Raw genomic sequence first — 19,599 nt, forward strand, 5'->3', positions numbered from 1 at the left:
CTCTACAGAATCGTACGTAAAGATTTTTACCTCATACAGTTCATCGTTTAATTTTTTCAAAGTTGTTAGGTCATCTTCCTCGTTTGAGAATCTCTTTCCTTCTTTCACTCGATTACAACAAGTAATTAGGACATATTCAGTCACAGTTTTATGTTTCAATTGAACACTTTTAATTTTAATTAGTCGCAAAATAGAAGATCGTTCTTTTTACCAAACATGTGCGGATCAAAATTTCGTAATTTCCATGGGGACAAAAAATATTTCCATAATGGAAATTGGATGCCTATTTTTTCTCATATATATATATATATATATATTTTCAATAAATAAAGAAAGTCCCAAGGCCATGGTATATGTAAATACATTATATAGGCCCAAAAAACTAGTTAACTCGATCTACATGATAATTAGTGGGTCTTTCTTAGTTGAGCCTTTGGGCTTTAACTTAAAAGGCTATTTTTTCCCATGTTAAAAAGTGCTTATTTTGAGCTTACGAGCTTTTGGGTGTGTGTGTGTGTGTGTGTATATATATATATGTACATACATGCTCGGTGGGTCGTCTTAATAAAATTATTAATAGAAGCAAATTGATGGCTAAACAAATTAAATATGTATTTTTAAAAATATTTATTTGTCGTAAACATTTATTAAATTCCTTAATTTTCTCAAATAAATATTAAAGATTGAATTTTGATAAAATAAATAAAAATCAAAATTAACATAAATATTTTTTTTTTTGTGTGCTATTTATTTTTAGTTTCATCAAATTTCCACCATTCATGATCAATAATTCAAATAATAAAAAATAAAAGTAAAATCCCATAATTCGATTAGAATTATTAAAATATTAATAATTTGCCATCAAAAATATTAAAATGTTCATAATTTTCAGTTTATTAATTTAATTTATATAATAATAAATAACAATAATTACGTTATAATATTAAAATTGAAAATTAATATTTATAATCAATGGTATTGGAGACGTGTCTTCTGCATTTTGTTATATACAATTTTCAAAGACTTTTAAGTAATTATTTTATTTGAAGATATTTTAAAAATAAATTTTAAATGCCATGAGATGGGCGAGTGGAATAATTAATTAATTATTAATTTACTTTTAGAAATAGATATTTATTTTATTATTTAAAAAAAAAAGGAAAAACAAAAACAAAAGAGAGCATTAACGGAGAAGTCGATCACGAGCGAGAGAAAAGGAAAACATTCGCCCGTGGAACAGTGAAAAACGTATCTCTCCCTTCTCCCTCCTCTCTCTGTTCCTTCAAACCGAAGGAAGATCGCGGGACCTTATGTAGAAACATATATATATATATATATATATATATATACTTACAGATAAATCCCTCTCTGCTATCGATCTCAATAAAACTAGTTCAGCATTTATTTTGGCATTCATTTGGATTTGATTATCTGGACTCATCCCTTACTAGCCGTTTGATTTTGGGGGGTTCCGTGAATCCATCACACCTTCTTCGATACCGTCTGATTTGATGATTCCAACTCTGACATGTTGCGGGGTTTGCTAAGCCCCGGAGCTCCGGCATACGCCCTTAACGGTCAGCTTCTCTCATTCGATTTTCCTAGGTCGATTTCATATTCGCAAACTAAGCAGGAAAACGAGGAAATGAATCCAACGAATTTCGGGGAAATGAATGCTGGATTTTCCAGTTCAAGCCAGACTAATGCAAATTTGAGCTTCAATTCAACGCCGATTCCACGATCATCAGGTCTCTCGAGGCCGAGACTCGTCAAGGTAAGAAAGCAAGTGAACTCCCAGAATCTAAAATCTACTGTAAGCTCGGAATCCCGGGATGGTCCCGGTTTCAATCCATTTCGTCCCTTTTCGGGAGACTCAAACCCAAATCCGAACCCACCTGGGTTCGGTGCTGATGCCTCGGCCGCTGATGAGTTCAGGTTTGGAAGGAGTGGTAATGAGGCATTTGTTATTGGCGCAAATACGGGTAATTTGGGTGGGAATTTGAATTCTGGGAAATCAAACTCCAGTGAGTTTCTTAGCAAAGAGGTAACTGATGAAATGAACAATTTGAGAATTGGTGGTGGAAATGAATTTGGAAGTGCTTATAATGAGGGTTCTGGTTTTGATGAGAGAGTGGTTTCACAACTTCCTGAAGAAATGATGAGGAAATTGAATATTGAAGCTTCCAGGGATTATTTAACCCGTAATAAGAAAACTAGTGGTGCAAATCTTAATTTAAATGTGGATAATGAGAGCTTAAGGACACGTGACAATGTGACCAAGTCTGTTGGAAAAAGTTTGGATTCTGAACTTCCTAATGAGTTGAAGATTAAAGGCAAGGAGGAGGTTGATGTTCACGCGGTTGTATTTGATGCGAGTAATTCAAAGAAATTTGAAACAAAAGATGGTCTGGGGACTAGTGAATCTGTGGCAAGAGATTCCGGAAATGTGGTTTTGGGTGGGATGAAGAATTTGAACATAAATGATACTTTGAATACCAGTGGTGTCAGTATGAGTAATGATAGTTCAAGAGTCAATGAGAAGGAGGGCTTTGTCTTTGAAGGCAGTAGAGGTTCTGGTGGTTATTCTCTTGGTGACAGACAGAATATGCTTTCAAGTGAGATGCAGCAGAAGTTAAACATTGGAGTTGCAGGAGATGATTCTCCTGGTCGAACAAACCTGGGTTTTTCTTCAGCACAGGTCTTTGCAAAAAATATGCCAGCTGAAAGTACGAATAAGAAGGACCATGGGTTTGGTAATCCGTTTCCCATGGAGTTTAGTTTTCAAAGCACACTCCCTCCTATGGATTTGCATACCAGTCAGGTTCCTTTTGAACAGTCACAGAATGATATGGGTGGAGATGCCTCATCAAAACTTTTGTTTTCAACCAGTGGCAAGCACTTCCAAACAGGTGGATATTTTCATGGCGTGCCTTTATCGGGTAAACCAGGAAAGCCTTTTGATTTCAGTTTTTCAGGTAAACAAGATGTTACCAGTACTCCCGTTATGGAGTTTAAAACTCCCAATCAAAAAGGAAACATATTTTATGGATTAAATCAGAATTTGGAGTTCAATGCAAGAAGGGAAGGTTTAGGAGACTCCAAAGTCAAAAGGAAGGGAAAACTGAAGCAGCATACAAAAATTCACCAAAGTTTTGGACAAGATTTTGTCTCCAGGGGAAATAGTTCTCATGAAAACCCCGAGGTTTCTGATGCTTATTCACCAATGGATATTTCACCATATCAGGAAACAGTGGGTGACCCAGATCATTTGACAGCAACTTCTGTGGTCTCAGATGAATCTTTCAGACTCGACAGCAACTATGTGTCGGCTGATTCACCTCCAGCTGTTTCAAATGATGCCATAGATGAAGATCTGGTTGTCACAATGAAAGATATGGATATAAGTGAAGGTGACATGGGAGGGGGAGGAACTAAGGGGGAAGCTCTTGACCATTGTTCTGATAAACTTGTTGGTTCTGAAGATCTTCAAGAGGAGTCTATTTCTTTTTCTGAAACTGAAAGCTTTAAATCTGCTGGAGAGGAGCTAGATGCTAATATTGATACTGCTGTTACTTCAGCTGAAACTGAAGTCAGTTCAAGCTCACAATTTCAAAGCCAAGATAGTGATGGCAGCATACATTTTGGTTCTTCTCCTGCTTCAGAGATTAGGGGGTCTAACTTCACCTTTGCTGCTGCTTCAACTGCTGCTCAAGGTCAACATGCAGCACCAAAACGCAATAATAAAAAAAAGAATTGGGTTAAAGTTGGTTCTGATTCTTTTAATTCACCTAGAGTCCCATATGCATCATCTTTACAATTTTCTCCATTAACTGGAGCTACAACTACTTTGTCCTCGGGGTGGACCCAAAAGGGAGACCCATCTACCACTCCAGCAAAAAAGGGAGATGATTCTTGTGTAGATAAAGGTCTGAAAATTAAGGATGAGACAAGTGTTAGTTCTGCTGCATCTCTTGCAGCTCAAGAAGCATGTGAGAAGTGGCGATTAAGGTTTCATTTCTTATTATTAACTTCTTTATCTTTGTTACCATCCTAATTATAAACCTCCTTTATATTGAGTGTTTCATTATAATTTGTTAAACAAATAAATCTGATTGGCTTTTCATGCTTAAAGTATTCTTTCTGGAAATGATATATCAGAGGAAATAATGCTTATACGAGTGGGGACCTGTCGAAAGCTGAGGAGTGGTATACTCAAGGGATAAATTGTGTTTCTAAAACTGAGACATCAAGAAGCTGTCTCAGGGCATTGATGCTGTGCTATAGCAATCGTGCAGCAACACGAATGTCCCTTGGAAGAATGAGAGATGCTTTAAGAGATTGTATGATGGCTGCTGCTATAGATCCCAACTTCCTCCGTGTGCAAGTTAGAGCTGCAAAGTAAGGACCTTTATTTTACTTCTTGTCATTCAAATACGTGAAGAATTTTCCACCAAGTATTGCAAGTACGTGAGTGAATGATGTTTAACCATATTTGATGTGTTTTAAATTGTAATATGTTTCTCAGATAGGATTTTATAAGCAAATCTTTTGTGTTGACTGGAGATTTTGCCCTTTACTTCATTCTTCCATTTTTCTTGATTAACTTGTCATAATGGAACATCTGAACAAATTTGAAATTTATACTCTACTTGTTTGTTTTGCAACTCTCTACACGTAACTGGGCCCATTTTACATTAGTAGCAGTTTCTTTTTCCGCTGGTCCATTGTTAATGTTAACATTTTTTTTTAAAATAAAAATACTATTATAAATCACCAAGATAGTGTAATCTGTATACAGCTCTTTACAAGTTTATCAAAATAAATGTCAATGTTAGCATCTTATGTGTTTAATGTTCATATGATATGTTTTAACTTGAGTGCCTTTGTTTCCAAGTTGTCACCTTGCTCTCGGGGAAGTTGAAGATGCATCACGGTATTTCAGGAAGTGCTTACAATCTGGAAGTGACATATGTGTGGACCGAAAAATTGCAGTAGAAGCTTCTGAAGGTCTATGGAAGGCTCAGGTAAAGTATTTCATGTTGTTTTTTCTTTCTTCTTCTTCTTCTCTACCAGTTTGTCTGTATGTTTTCATCCTCACTGTCTTATATCCTTCCAAACGAAACTTTTGGGGTCTGCATCACCCAGAATGCGGGCTTGCAAATGTCAAAGCAAATTGGAGGTTTACTTTTTGACATTTCGAATTTTCACTTGGATTGAGAGGGATGGAGAGAATGGACAAAACAGACTCGCATTTCCCTGTTGAAAAAGAATTAAGAATAGAATCTGAGAAGAAGATTAACAGGACTTTCGGATCTGCTCATCCATACACGCTCATCCATATATGAGTGAATTCTTTTGTTTCTGGAGAACTCCATCTATTGTGTGGTTGATGGCCGGCAGACCCATAGTTCTTAGGTTCAATAGGACAGTTTGGGCCATGGTTTTATCCATTAATTTTATGGAAGAGCAGTTGAGTGGATTGTTACCTATCTATTCTTGCTGTTATATATATCATTTTCATGTTTCTTATAATAAAGAAAAAGGAAAGAAGAGGAATTTTATTGGTGCAGTAATTTTATTGCTCCCATCTTATTGAAATATTATAGTGGAGTATTTGCTTCACTTCAACTATGCTGGATATTCTGAATTGACAGAAGATAATTGGGAAGGGATGAAAATGCTTGACGATGTATCTTAGAATTTTTAGTTTTTAATAACTTAGACTCTTAGCACAATGTACACATCTTTCTTGAAGTTTTTGGCTAAATTGTTTCATATTGTTCATAAGCTATTTTGTTTACATCATGGATTCTGATGTGGTTATTGGTTATTAACATGTAAATTGATCCTGATCCCGTGCAAGCTGGAAAATGTATTGGTATATTGATGACAAAGTTTACTTACCCTGTGCTTGGTGTTTCTGCTTTCCAAAGTTCAGTTGTAAAGGCCATCTTCCCCCTTCCTCCCAATCCTTCCTCACCACACCCCCCCCCCCCCCCCCCCCCCCCTCCCCAAAAAAAAAAAAAAACCAGTTAGAAGTTTTCTTGATTGTTGTTATTTCGCTTTCATTAAAAAAATGCATATTGTTGTTTCTTTCAATGGAATTGACCTGTCTGACAAAATTACAACATATCAGTATTGTTCTTGACTTGCAGAAAGTTTCTGAGTGCATGCTTCGCTCTGCTTTGCTCTTGAAAAGTAGAACATCTACCGAAGCAGAAAGTGCCTTGGAAGTGATAGCCGAGGCTTTATTAATAAGTTCAAACTCAGAGAAGTTGCTTGAAATGAAAGCTGAGGCTCTTTTCACGGTTTGTGCTCTCTAGTGAAGTAAAAATTTTCATGTACTCATTGGAAGTAGATTTTTTCAAAATTAAGTATAAAGCATTTACTAGATCACCAGAAGGCTGTTTATGTGACTGGATTGACTTTTCTGCCTTCTAACAGCTCCGAAAGTACGAAGAGGTAATTAGGTTGTGCGAACTGTCATTTGATACTGCTGAAAAGAATTCTCCTCCATCAGACTCTGATGGACAGTCAACAAACCTTGATGGTTCTGAATTTTCAAAGGACCCAATCTTTAGAGTTTGGCGTTGCTGCTTGATATTTAAATCCTACTTCTACCTAGGAAGACTGGAGGATGCGATTATCTCACTGGAGAAGCAAGAAAAACTTCAGTCTCTTACAAAAAAGTAATAATAGGCTTGCATATATGGAATCTTCTTTTATGTTCCTCTCTCTTGAAAGATCTTCTTTTATGCTTGTCAATTAAACCACAACGCATTGTTTGACATGCTGTTGTAGGACTGGAAGCAAATTTCTAGAGTCCTCAATACCCCTAGCTTCAGTTGTTCGTGAACTTTTGCAACATAAGGTATGTTTATATGCTTTATCTTTATTTACATGGGGTCCCTTTTTTTTTTTCCTTTCTAAGACGCGTCTAAAATTAGTGACTATATAGTACTGCCATGTCCGTAGCTCTATGGCATATGTCTCACATGCGATTTGGTGGTTAGATGTACACCAATTTTGTCCTATTAAGGATAGGAGAAAGCTGCTTCAAGTGGGCCATAGGTTCAGTTACTCTGTTTCTCAAACCAATATCTTAGAGTATGTTAGCTTCTTGGCAGAATTTAATCTACTCTTATCTTTTAACAAGGGTAATAATTGAAATAGTTGAAATGTTAATGATTGGGCAAATCTGATATTTAGAGACACTCAAATACAGTGAATGATTCTTCACTATACCTGGTATTAACACAATTTTTTCACTACTGCAGACTGCAGGGAATGAAGCATTTCAATCAGGAAGGCATGTGGAAGCTGTTGAACACTATACTGCAGCTTTGTCATGCAATGTTGACTCACGTCCTTTTGCTGCAGTTTGCTTCTGCAATCGTGCTGCTGCACACAAATTGTTGGGTCAAATTACTGATGCTATTGCAGACTGCAGCCTAGCTATAGCTCTTGATGGAAATTATCTGAAGGTCTTTGTCCAAACTGATGTTTTCTCATACTTCTCTTAAGATGTGATCTTACTGGGAGATTTGGATGACCATTGAAGTGTAATTATCCATGATCTTCCATGGATAATATTAAGGGTGCAAATTGTTAATTTTCACATTTTGTGCCATTATGTCTCGGCAGGTTCACCATTCCCATGAACTCTCAGTTTTCCTTACTGTTTTGTAGGGAAAAAAGTTCGTTTTCATTTGAATGATTAATGATGGCTCTGATTCTTGCTGGAGTGTTCAATATATTCATGCCCATGAAAAAGATTTACGATAAGGTAAGCTGGGGGTAGTTATGTGCTCTAATTCTGTCATCATTTTCCTGCAGGCAATTTCTAGACGGGCCACTTTGTATGAGATGATTAGAGATTATGGACAAGCAGCTAAGGACCTTGAGAGGCTTGTTTCTCTCCTTGAAAAGCTAATAGAGGAGAAAACCTCCCTCTCTCGTGCATTTGATAGATCAATGAATTTGGTAAATGACCTAAAACAAGCTCGTCTGCGACTGTCAGAGATTGAAGAAGAAGCCAGAAAGGATATTCCCCTGGATATGTATCTTATTTTGTAAGTTTATGTGTTGTTTTTTATTCTAGTAACGTAGTTATATTCGAAGTTAATAACCCCTATTCACTGATGACAACTATTTCTGAATCATGGAATGCATTAAACATTGATTCAGACATCTCGCTAAGTGCAAGTAACCTTGTTTTTTCTGAGTGCTTGTTTTAAATTGATTTGGCACGTAATGAATCAATAAAAATGCTCTGTTGGACATTTGGATGTGGGAATTACAAGTCTTGTTTTGTTGGGTGAGTTGCTGTTTCTGTGGTCATTTTCTTTTCTGTTGGAGTACCTGAATAAGTTTGTGCTTCAAGTATAGTTTTTCTTCTCGTGCATTGTCCAAAGCACTCTTAACAAGTCGAGTTGGAGCAAAGCTCAGATTTTATTGCCTGTGGTTTTTCTTTTTAATTAGTCATACCTCTTTGTCTCAATGTTATCTCATTAGCAAAATATTTAGACTGGTTCTCTCTCTAGGCCCCTAGTTCAAATTTAATATTTTAAGTTTTTGTTGTGGATGGTCTGGTCATATGTTGTATGATCAGGAACTCTTCTTGTTTTCCCACTGTATAACCATGGGCACAATTGATGCAAGCATGCTTCACATCTTATTGAAATATAGTTATCATTCAACTTATTTCTACTGTTCTAGAAGCAGGAGAAGTTTTCTTTAGGATATTTCTTTGGTCGAGGAAGTTCTCTCTTCTTTTATCCTATTCTTCCTTCCCAAGGTCTATGGAATAGAACACATCCAATTTTCTCTTCATCTCTCCTATCAAAATTCTTAATCTTCACTTTCTTTCTTCACAATATCTATGGAATTAGTACTATGATTTATCCTGATTGATGTCGTATTACTAGAACCATCTTTTTCATTCACTTCTTTCTTCAATATATTGGGAAATTAGTACTTTGATTTCTTCCGTTGAAGTCCTACTATTGGCATATTTTTTCATTTCTTACTTTTTCTAGCTACTCTGTTTTATGCTTTAGATAAAATAATGGTAATGCTTCCGCTGATTAGTTGTCTACCAAATGTAACTCAACATATTGAAATGGCTTTTAGAACTTTCTCGTCGGTGAAGTTTGTAACATCTGTCATTAAGATAGACCCCCAAAATGATTTATTATTTCAACTATGGTGGCAGGGGTATTGAACGGTCGGTTTCAGCTTCTGAAATAAGAAAGGCTTATCGGAAAGCAGCACTTAGACATCATCCAGACAAGGTTTACTATTCTTACATGCTTGCCAATTTTTATCCTGTCTCGGGGAGAAGCACAGCTAGGATAGGAATTAAAATGTTCGCACTTCTAACATATTCTTTGATTTTTCTAGGCTGGTCAGTCTTTAGCAAGAAATGAAAGTGGAGATGATAGGATCTGGAAGGAGATCGGAGAAGAAGTCCACAGGGATGCTGACAAACTATTTAAAATGATTGGAGAGGCATATGCAGTGCTTTCAGATGCTTCGAAAGTACGCAAGATTACCAAAAACTTTTATGCCGTTATTTATTGTTTCTAGCTTGCCTGATGTTTGCTCAAATAAGGTATAGAGTTTAAGGTGCCTTCCTGGCTGCAACTAATTGTGAAGGACAAAATTGTTCTAACATAGGCAGGCATTGATAAAAGGGAAAAAGGAATGTTCTTTGTGACATATGATGAAGGCATGGATCCAAATGGTCAAATCATGGTAAAACAAATTGAAGAGAAGTGGTTGGCACTGACACTTTTTTGTGTTTCCCTCATATCTGGTGATTACTCAATTCTGTTCATATGAACGAAATGTGATGAGAGTCTAACAAAATGTCTACCATGGCCTTCATCATCTCACCTTTGACCTATCCCATAATTAATAAATGTCATAATAGGGATTGACACAAGTGTCAGATTCACCTGTGCATCATGTTGCTTACAAATTGAGCAGTTAATTGTCTGTTCAGTATTCATGAAATCACAGCAGCTGTTAAAGAATGATCATGTAATCACCCTAGTAATAAGTCATATAACAGAAGAAGTACGTCACTTTTAGCTAAACTATAAGTGTGAAGGATTCCCTTACACCATTTTCGTTTAAAGATCAATAGAGGAATCAAGAGGAAAGTAAATGAAAAGAGTGGTTTCTAAAGGGAAGAAAAATAAAAGTGTTTTCCTTGTTTGGATAATTAGAAATGGAAAATGTAAAGAAACAAAAGTATTTTTTAATTTCTTTTTAGTTTATCTTTATAATTGAAATGAAATGATTAGTTATGAATGAATAGTCAGTGATACTCTTTATTAATAGAATGACAAATTAAGTAGTTAGAGATAGCTAGAAAATTGCCAAAACTTTTTAAGTCTTTTCCTTTCTCATTTTCCTTCATTTTGAAAGCATGAAAACAATTAGTTTTAAGAGAAAGGGAGGGATGCTCATCATCCTCTAGTTCCTTTATTAATTACTATTTCTCATTCAGACGAATGAAGGATTATGAGCATCACAGCCTTTCTTTGCATTCCACTCCCTCGACCCAAACTTAGTGTTTAAAATGGATGAGGCTGAAAAACTTTTGCTTTGTGCCTCAAAAATCAAATGGTATATTTGAAAGTAACTGTCTGAAATATTTCCAGTTAGAATGACAATTGTTTCCTTATATGTTGCTGCCACATGCACATTTCCTTGTGAAATGCAATAGTCTGCTTACCTTATTGCTGACAATAATTTGCATCTTCTGTTCTCTATGTTTCTTGGTTCACTTGACTGGATTTGGTGTTTTTTACAGCGCTCACGTTATGACCTTGAGGAAGAGATGAGGAATGCCCAAAAGAAACGTAATGGAGGCAGTGCATCCAGAGCATATGGAGATACCCAAGATTTTCCATCTGAAAGAAGTGGTAATAGGCGGAATTGGAGAGAAGTATGGAGTTCATATGGCAATATGCACTCCAAGGGGTCGGCAGCAAGCTGTTCAAACAGATACATGTGACAAATTCATGCATACTGTGGTACAAGTTTTTGGGATTTAGGTATGATCTGGGATCAAGTGAATGTTGGATATTTTCAGATATCTGTATTTGAAGCCTCTTCACTTCCAGCATATGGGAAATGACTCTGGCCACTGTTCAAGGGATTGGAAACAATTTGGTTAACAACTTGAAGAAGCGAGAAATGTGTGGTTTTACCCATGCTCTAAAATGATATTTGGTGAGAATTGATGTGATTATTTTTTGTATATCTGACTTGGACTTGAGCATTGTAGTTCAGTCTGAAAGAGCATTTTTTTGAGGGGTGGGAAGAAAGAGAAGGAAAAGAAAAGAGAAAAAAATACTTGGGAGATCAAAGAATGTCTCAAGACTGACAAAATGTATATAGATTTTGAGAGATTTAACAAAGAAAAGAAGAGATTTTTGGAGTTTTGGTTTTCTGCTGAAATGTGAGTGGGAGAGATTGGATGGTCGTTTCTTTTGTTTTATTCTATTTTTTTAAAGTTGGTTACATTGTTTTGTTTATTCTTGGAACAATTTGGACTTCGTACATGTTCAGAAAGAGAAACAGCTGTTACACGAATCAAAAATGTTTGTTCAGTTGTCTTTTGGTGATATATTGGTGAAGAATTGAGTTTGTAATCTTGATGTTTACTGAATTAGCGGGATGGCGCCTTTGATTTGTTGAGTGATTGGGGGCATTAACCTACTGAATTTGTAAGGCTACATAACTGTTCCTATTTCAGGGTCTGGCATGGGTGGACACTATTCTTCGTGCACAGCCAAGAAGTCTGTTGACCCTTGTCACCGCAACTTGTGTTCCAGTCACTACTGGGGCTATGCACGAGCACTGAAGGAGCCAGTTGATGAAGTTATTGGATATCGGATTTCAGAGCATTTGTCTTCTGTATTGTTGGTAGGACAAATTATCTCCATCGGGCGGCTTCACGCCACTGCAAAGTAGCCGATCCTGACATCTCACGAGGTCTCACCAAGGTGTTGGCGAGGGCTGCAAGGTGGCCATTGGAGACTTCTAGAATGACTTTTATGTCCTACTTCTGAGAGCCTGCAGGATTGATTGATTGGTTTGGATAATTTTGTAAAACTTCACTATCTCTTGCTCACAAGGGAGAGATTGTTGCCAATCCTTACACTACAAACACTGTAAACCTGTATATAATCATGAAGTATTGCAGGGAGACAAGGTTGTTAAATAAAATGGAGCTCATATACATCAAATTTACTATTTTGGCCAGCAAGCAAATCTTCCCAACACAGAACAGAAGGTTTCAAATGCAAGAAAAGAAGGACATGCAAACGTCTTTCCAAAAAGACTAATAACTCAGATCTAAACGCTCAGCCCAGTGGCCTACAACAATCCAACTCCTCAAAGCACTATGGAGCAGCTGTGGCCTATAATTTATATCCTTTACCAATGAGCTTTATTGATCAAACAAGTCATATAATAACACATCAAGCATTAATATAATTGGGCAAGCTTACAGAAGTTTCGTCAGCCATGAATTGTCCCTGCTTATAATGGGTTGGTGTTTTTCTGAAGAATATCTACATGAAACTTGGGAGATACATATTCAAGGAAAAAAGATAAGAATAGTAAAATAGTGATGAGTTTGAAAATTTTAAAATCTTAGGTTTCAACCTTTCTCTAAATAACTATTTTTATTCATACTTAATTTATCTGCAGTACACACATTTTCTAGTCTTATGAACAAACAAAACATGAATATTAAAGAACTATAAAATATTTTCATATATCTAACAAAGTTTGTCCTTATTGAATGGAGTTGTCGAAAGGGTCACCCTAACTTGTTTCTTCTTGGAGGTCTTTATGTAAGCTCATAACCATAAGAAAATCAGTATTGAGTGTATGTGGGTGTATAGACCAAATTAATGAAGTTATGAGTATAGCAGCAAACCAGATATATTGCTCAATGTTTCAAATAATATTAATAGGAAAAAAAATACTGATAAGTAATATGTTCAGGTATTCAGGAGACCAAAAGTAAATTTATAAGAACCATAAATTCTGCATTGAGTTTCTAGTAGTCGTTCCTTCCAAATTTCACTCCACAGAAAATTTCCATAAAAAAGGTAAAGAGGGAACATAACTTCTGAGAATTTGTTTAAATAACCTTTTGACAAAATCTGGGTCACTCAAAACTGATCAGCCACAATATGGATACATGAATTTGTAATTTTTTAGGGTTCCAAGACCCTGTTATGTACGAAGCTGAGGTTGGAAACTACTTACGTAAGGATCTAACTTTTCCTCTTCCCCCTTTTTAGAGCAGAAGGGTGCAGAAAGGAAACAAGAAATTAGCTTTAAAAATTGGTATCTTTGACCGTATATTCAATAACTTGTAAAAAAATGTAACGAAATGTTATATGTTTTTCTGGAAAGAATAAAAAATTGAATTTCATAGAGATAATGGCTACATAACATTTCTCATTTGTTTTCTTCTGGCAAGCAATCATCAGTTGGATGCTGTTCTGCACATGGATGGTACTTGAACAAATCTGTTGACTTCCAGTACCTACCACAAGGACGCTAAATATTACCAGCCCAGCTAAAACAACATCACTTGAATAACCCCAAGCCATTAATAAGAGAAGAGGGAAGAAAAGTTGAACCTTCTAATGTTTCTCCTTTTAAGTGTTGTCACACGTATATTCCTAATCCAAGCTCTTTTGGGTCTGTTTCCACCATCCATGGTGGCCTATTAGAAAAGAAAAATGGTCACATTTACGCTAGGAAAATATAAGCATAATAAGGAAGAGAATTCAACTCTTGAGTTAGAACCCTTACTTGTTCATTACAAAATTAATTGTTCCTTGTGCAGCACGCTCAAGAAGAGTTTGCCTTGCCTCAACTGCTATCCCTTCAGGCTAAAAGTGGAATTTGATGAATGATTTGCAACGTTTAGTTGTACCTTAGACAGTCTAAATTTTTTTGTAGCTGAACATACCTCTTCCGGAAACCAAACCCCGGGCTGTGTGCTTCCCTCAAGAATTGCAAGGGCAAAAGCAGCTGTAGCAGTTCCAACAGATCTGAAAGACATGATTGCTATTTTTTGTAATATCTAATTTAAAAAGATGAGCACTACCCTTCTAAATTTCTGTTTGTAAATTAAAATTCATAGAATACACAACATATGAGAAAGATTATCTGAATAAGGGTTGTGCTGAATATCTGTAAATTTAGGCCTTACACTGAAAGCCTTCTGTGACTAAATATACCAACAGTACGGCGTCCATCTGTGCACTCCAAATCAACCTGACAAAAAAATTGCGGAGAATAGAAGAAATAGATTAGGAAGAAAACTTCAGAAGCAATAAATATATGATAGGTCTATTATTCAACAATATCTCAAATGAGAAAAATAAAACTAATTTATATTTGCATGATGTAGTACCCTCATGGACACACGCTCTCCAGCAATCCCATCAACTGCTCGAACTAGGGGATCAAACAATTGAACCAATCTTTGGACTTTGTCGCGATCTCTTAGAAATTCCTGTAAGATTTACTCAAAACTCATTGACTTATTGAGAAGAATTATTTATAAAGAGTTTACATAGAAATTGGGTGGCAGTCTTTCTTCTTCTACAGGTTACAGCATGTAAATGTAGCTTATGTAACAAAGTCCATGAAAAAGCATGACTTGTCATTACATGAGAATAAGGAGAGTAAAATGTTAGTTAAAGTTTAACTGAAGGAAGAGCAGACTGGTTACACTAAACCATAAAACCATGTCTTGGACTTAATGGGTTACTATAAACCATACCAACTATTTACTGAATTTAATTGCATCTCTTAAAGTCTGCTACTTAACTACAATTACCCAATTATAGTTGCCGAGGGTGGATTTTACATTAACAGTTGACTCTTAACACTTGATAAGAGATCAGAATTATCTCGTCACCAGGAAATGAATTCTTGGTCATGTGAAAAGCATAAATTTTTCTCTCCATATAAAAAGCATACCATAGGAAGAAAATTTGTCATGGCTGTCATTCCCCAATTCCAGAAAAACGGTGCAGTGCCAAATCGAGCACTGACAGTTGGTACCCCTAGTACTTTGTAAGCACTCCTCACCTCTGGTAAGTTCCTGAAAATAAGGTTCTGATTAAACTGATGTTGAGAAGAATAACTCTCCAGTTTCTCAATCAAGCAGATAGAAACAAAACGACTCCACTTCAGTGAATCATAAGCTGTCATTTTGAAACAGACGGCATTCCCATGTTGATTCCAAAAGAAAAATAATTATTAGTCAGGGGACACAATATATTCTAGTGATTTCTAACACCTTCCAACCTTTCATAGGGACAATTAGTGACTCAATACCCTTACGTGCAAGTAATGAAGGATAGTTTTTTTTCTAAAAAAACAAAGGATCATTTTGTTATATTCACATCTTAATTATATCCCATTGGTAGGGCCACTATATAGTATGGTCTCATGGACAAAATTCTATTTATCCTACATGTAATAACACTAGAATTTGATATGATGTTCGATGTTGAATCTAACGTAATAATACAAAAGCCAGAAGGCGTCAGCCTCCAAGTGACAATGAGGCAGCTGGAAGAAATTAATGATGGGAAATCAAGAATTTAGAGTATAAAGAAAAACTAGAAACTTGACTTGGCTGTCATAAGCAGGAATTCTTTTTAGATTACATCTTTCTTCTCTTCCTTTTTCATTGATCTGCTGGAAGAGAATGGAGGTTTCCAGCTTAGAATGGCTTAAATATATGTAGTGTACATAAATATATATCTCAAGAGGTCTAAAACAAGAACCTTTACATCTTGGTTGCAGTATAACTTAATATTTTATCATCAACATAAATGGGAAGCTAACTTATGCACAAAGCCACCATAAAGGAAATGGCAATCAGCAAATGAAAAACTTCATCAAGATTTCCTTTTTCTTTTCTTGAAAAATCAAAACTTCATCAAGTTGAAAAGAGAGATTCTTCTTTGGCATTCTGGAGTACTACAGATGCGAATAATTATGTCACAATGACACTCTCCAATGTTGATACCCATTTTCTGACAACATTATGTGGAATTAACCACAACAAATCTACTTATGGATGACCTACTGCTTTAAGAGCAATTTCTTTCTTATAGAACTTACAATAGATAAACATCTCTTTTTCCAATCCCTTTTCCAAAGTCAATATTCAGCATTCCGCTGTAAGGCTTTAGTTTGATCTCTTCTCCTGATTGAGTAATCAGAGGATGATGATTAGGTATCAAATAAAATGGATGGCGTTTTGCAAAAATTCTGCACAAACTGACCTTTATTATATGCAACAACTTCCTCTCCAAGAAGCAAAAAGCTAGTCACCAAAATAGTAGGACCAGCTCCACCAGTGCCTGCTGTGTAGTAGTGGAATCTGTGAATATATATTTTAACATTATTCTCTCATATGCAGCCAAAAACAAAAAAGAAAAGTTATCTATTTTGGTTATTTTGTCAAAGTAGCATACATTCAGATAAAACTTTTCCATGGACCTAAAGTTGAAGGAATAGTAATCTAAGAGAAATGAATAACCTTGACAGTGCAATTTACATTAAACTAAAAGAAAACTTTTATTAGGTTCTTCTACGACAACAGATTACATGGAAATGAGCATCAGTAAATCGAAAATGACGCTACATCACGAGAGATTGAGAAAAAGATGACAAGATTGAAAATGGAAAAGATCAAATAAAAGGTTTAAGCATGTATTAGGACAAATTCAATAAGTTAAATTTGCTGTACATTGGAAAGAAATACATCCGCAGTTTAAGTAGCTGAAACTTCATCGGAAAATTTTAGACAGAGAAGTGGCAAACAACTGGGGTAAAACTAAAGAAGGTGAGTTAGAATTCTAATAATTTTTTTAAATGAGTAAGAATCACAAATATGGTAAGAACTTCATAAATTTGAAAAAGAAAATCTTACAAAGAATTCTTGCATCAACACCAAGGTTATGCTCCAACTATTGTCAATGATACAAAGAGGATATGGAATGCACATGGTTATGTAACATTATTATCCCTTAGATGTTTTTGCCACATAAAAAATAAAAAAGAAGAAGAGAAGGAAACACTTTAATGGCCGCAGGACTGTCTATTATGCCAATCAATTTACCAATCAAGAATTTGTGACTCCTTCAAGAACAACTACCTTAGCCTCTCTGGCTCGCCCTTGCTTTCACTTCTTGCTACACGAACCAGCTCTGCTGCCATCACTGTCAGAGACTAGCCCATAAGTATAAGGTGTTTTAAAAAAGGAAGAGTACAAGTTCACTTTTGAAATCAGCAGAATTTAGGTCTATCTATAAATAAATTTGAATGTTTTCAATTTGTTTAATGAAAATTATGGTCAGTGAAAAGATTGACATAGCAAATAAATATGTGCTTAATATCACCATTGCTCACTCCCGGATAGATTCCACCAGTAGTTATGGCAGGAATATTTGCAGCTATGGCTCTATCCTTGAAAGATTTTGCTCTAAATGCGTAGCTTGTGTCGTCACAAACATCAATATATGCTGTCTGTTCAGAGAGATGGCAGGGAAAAAGGAAAAAGAGTTCTTAAGATGACTGTACATTAATCATAATCGTAAAACACAAAAAAAGTACAAGGTACAAAATTTAAATAATTACCTTTTCCTCACCTTGGTCTCTATGGCAGCTTCCAGAACCGTGCACTTCTCTGCCTGTTGAAAAGGTCCTGCTGTGTGGACTACAAGATCTGCTTCTGCATTATACAGAGTAAAGTACAGCAATTTAGAAATATATAGTTCCAAAAAGTCGTAAATATATTTTCATGAAGACCCACAGCGATTCATGATTACTGTTTTCTCTTTCTGAGCAAGGCCAAACTATAATTCGGGAGAGAACAAATCTGAATGCTAAATCAGACCAATCCTATACGGTTAGGCCTGAAGGCAAGTTGATTTGAGTCAAGAATATACATCCACCAAGTTGAAGGAATTCAAAAGAGAGGCTTCCAGTAGGAAGAGACCAGATATGCCCATCCCAAGGTATAAAAACATCTCTTAAAGAACGTATAAAGGACGTCGTGTCTATAGGATATTCAACCAGATAACTTAAATCATGCAAACTGAGAATTAATCTTTTAAAAACAAGAATACAACAGATATAAAATTAGTCAGGGAAAGATTACCGCACCACTTAAAGCTGTTTTCAGTGACTCTACTTCGTCAATATTCACTTCAGCAAACTCAGAATTCTTCCCCAGTTTAGCTGCCATGGCATCACCTTTTTCCCTGCCACATGAAGTACTTCCGTCATTAAATATTCATTTACAAAGGAAAGGCAGAGTTCTTTACAGAGAGTATAAAGATACATTACTAAAAATCTAAAAATCCGTGCATCACCATCCTATCCACAACAGAAGCAAAGCTAGTGCTAGAATAAATTTAAAACATTTGAGTATGGTGATAAGGTTGCAGAAATTTCAGTACAGAAAAATTTCTCTATCCCATTTCTTGAGTAAACAAACAATTTTATCCTCTGCGCATCAAGAATCAAATTCAAGAATGAGCTACTTATCCTCCAACCTGTTACGACCACCAATAATGACGCGGAGTTCAGGGCAGAGATTGGAGAGTGCAATGGCCGTGGATCCTCCGACACGACCCGTACCACCCAGAATCAAAACTCGAGAATTCCGTGTCTTATCTGGGAGCCGAATTTTATGAACATTGTCAAATTCTTTCTCTTTAGTAGACGACGAAGAGGCTGCTGTTGTTACAGGAGACCTCAAATATAGCAGAGCTCCCGCCATGAGTTCTCTCTGCTCCAGACAGTCAAGCAACCACAAGCTGAATAGCGTCACCGAGTCTTATCCTATTTCAGTTTCAGTTTATTTTCTTAATATTTTTTGTAAAAACAATACGTGTTTTTGTAAAAAAAAAATAAAAAATAAAAAATAAATAAATACACCTCATATTTAGGTTAAATGATATATATATTTTTTATTTTTAATAAATAAAAAAATAGAATCTTATATTATATTGTATTGAAAAAATAAAAATAAAAATAAAAATTCATTTCTTTATTTAGACAAAATATACGATATTTTTTTAAAAAAAATTTATTTTATTTTTTAATAAATTAATAACAACTTCTTTTAATTTTAAATTACCTTTCGAAGCTCTCTCCATTATTTTGACAAATTATTGTGTATATATAATTATTGTTTTTTGCAATTTTCGATTTACAAAATATAATATTTAAATTTAAAAATATTATTGCTAGTCTTTCACATACTTGTACAAAAAAAAGTTATTAACTTTGATAATATTAAAAAAATATGGTTTTTAACCAAAAAAAATAAAATTATTTCATATAAAAATTATTTTATTGAAGGAAAATTGTATCAATTTAAAAATAAAAAAAATACTTATAAAGAAAATCCTAAAATTATTTAAATTAAAAATAAATTCTCCAATAAATTTTAGTAATAACGTGAGCAAAGTGTACAAATTATGTCTTACACTTTATTTAGTTTACAATTCCCATTCGATATTA

At 35.2% G+C, this 19,599-nt stretch overlaps 2 protein-coding genes across 7 annotated transcripts; one reads left to right on the forward strand and one right to left on the reverse strand.

Moving 5' to 3' along the window:
• Positions 1 to 1,188: 1,188 nt before the first annotated feature.
• On the forward strand, positions 1,189 to 12,270 carry TPR16 (Heat shock protein DnaJ with tetratricopeptide repeat-containing protein). 4 transcript variants are annotated; one of them, XR_015817563.1, is made up of 12 exons: positions 1,191 to 4,008; positions 4,159 to 4,398; positions 4,895 to 5,024; positions 6,156 to 6,308; positions 6,445 to 6,689; positions 6,802 to 6,871; positions 7,278 to 7,484; positions 7,837 to 8,072; positions 9,215 to 9,293; positions 9,403 to 9,540; positions 10,823 to 11,244; positions 11,771 to 12,270. XR_015817563.1 is itself a non-coding variant. In XM_088215013.1 (12 exons), the coding sequence occupies exons 1-11, from the start codon at positions 1,529 to 1,531 to the stop codon at positions 11,024 to 11,026; spliced, it is 4,182 nt and encodes a 1,393-aa protein (XP_088071139.1). In that variant the 5' UTR covers positions 1,191 to 1,528; the 3' UTR covers positions 11,027 to 11,066; positions 11,771 to 12,270. The 4 variants fall into 4 exon arrangements, 3 of the variants coding, with proteins under 3 accessions (XP_088071140.1, XP_088071139.1, XP_088071138.1); XM_088215013.1 differs by having other exon boundaries at positions 10,823 to 11,066; XM_088215012.1 differs by lacking the exon at positions 11,771 to 12,270 and having other exon boundaries at positions 10,823 to 11,639.
• Positions 12,271 to 13,361: 1,091 nt separating this feature from the next.
• LOC110815653 (Saccharopine dehydrogenase) lies at positions 13,362 to 18,920 on the reverse strand. Of its 3 annotated transcripts, none has more exons than XM_022043536.2 (14): positions 18,627 to 18,919; positions 18,235 to 18,332; positions 17,718 to 17,800; positions 17,469 to 17,595; positions 17,225 to 17,288; positions 16,350 to 16,447; positions 16,186 to 16,270; positions 15,031 to 15,154; positions 14,459 to 14,560; positions 14,255 to 14,319; positions 14,012 to 14,093; positions 13,852 to 13,931; positions 13,677 to 13,762; positions 13,362 to 13,579 (listed from the first exon to the last, which is right to left on the reverse strand). In XM_022043536.2, the coding sequence occupies exons 1-13, from the start codon at positions 18,851 to 18,853 to the stop codon at positions 13,705 to 13,707; spliced, it is 1,293 nt and encodes a 430-aa protein (XP_021899228.1). In that variant the 5' UTR covers positions 18,854 to 18,919; the 3' UTR covers positions 13,362 to 13,579; positions 13,677 to 13,704. The 3 variants fall into 3 exon arrangements, 2 of the variants coding, with proteins under 2 accessions (XP_021899228.1, XP_021899236.1); XM_022043544.2 differs by having other exon boundaries at positions 13,362 to 13,593; XR_002539881.2 differs by lacking the exon at positions 13,362 to 13,579 and having other exon boundaries at positions 13,732 to 13,762; positions 13,852 to 13,924; positions 18,627 to 18,920.
• Positions 18,921 to 19,599: the final 679 nt, after the last annotated feature.

The sequence above is a fragment of the Carica papaya genome, chromosome 3, assembly GCF_054855325.1.
Source record: "Carica papaya isolate Zhongbai chromosome 3, ASM5485532v1, whole genome shotgun sequence".
Taxonomy (NCBI): Eukaryota; Viridiplantae; Streptophyta; class Magnoliopsida; order Brassicales; family Caricaceae; genus Carica; species Carica papaya.

Bases quoted from the DNA above. Each gene is read 5' to 3' on its own strand.
- TPR16 (XM_088215013.1), top strand. From the start codon at position 1,529: ATGTTGCGGGGTTTGCTAAGCCCCGGAGCTCCGGCATACGCCCTTAAC. The intron at 4,009-4,158 runs GTTTCATTTCTT...ATGATATATCAG, and splicing joins TGTGAGAAGTGGCGATTAAG to AGGAAATAATGCTTATACGA. The intron at 4,399-4,894 runs GTAAGGACCTTT...TTTGTTTCCAAG, and splicing joins GTGCAAGTTAGAGCTGCAAA to TTGTCACCTTGCTCTCGGGG.
- LOC110815653 (XM_022043536.2), bottom strand. From the start codon at position 18,853: ATGGCGGGAGCTCTGCTATATTTGAGGTCTCCTGTAACAACAGCAGCC. The intron at 16,271-16,349 runs GTCAGTTTGTGC...TTACTCAATCAG, and splicing joins AGTTGTTGCATATAATAAAG to GAGAAGAGATCAAACTAAAG. The intron at 15,155-16,185 runs GTAAGTTCTATA...CCTTATTTTCAG, and splicing joins AAAAGAGATGTTTATCTATT to GAACTTACCAGAGGTGAGGA.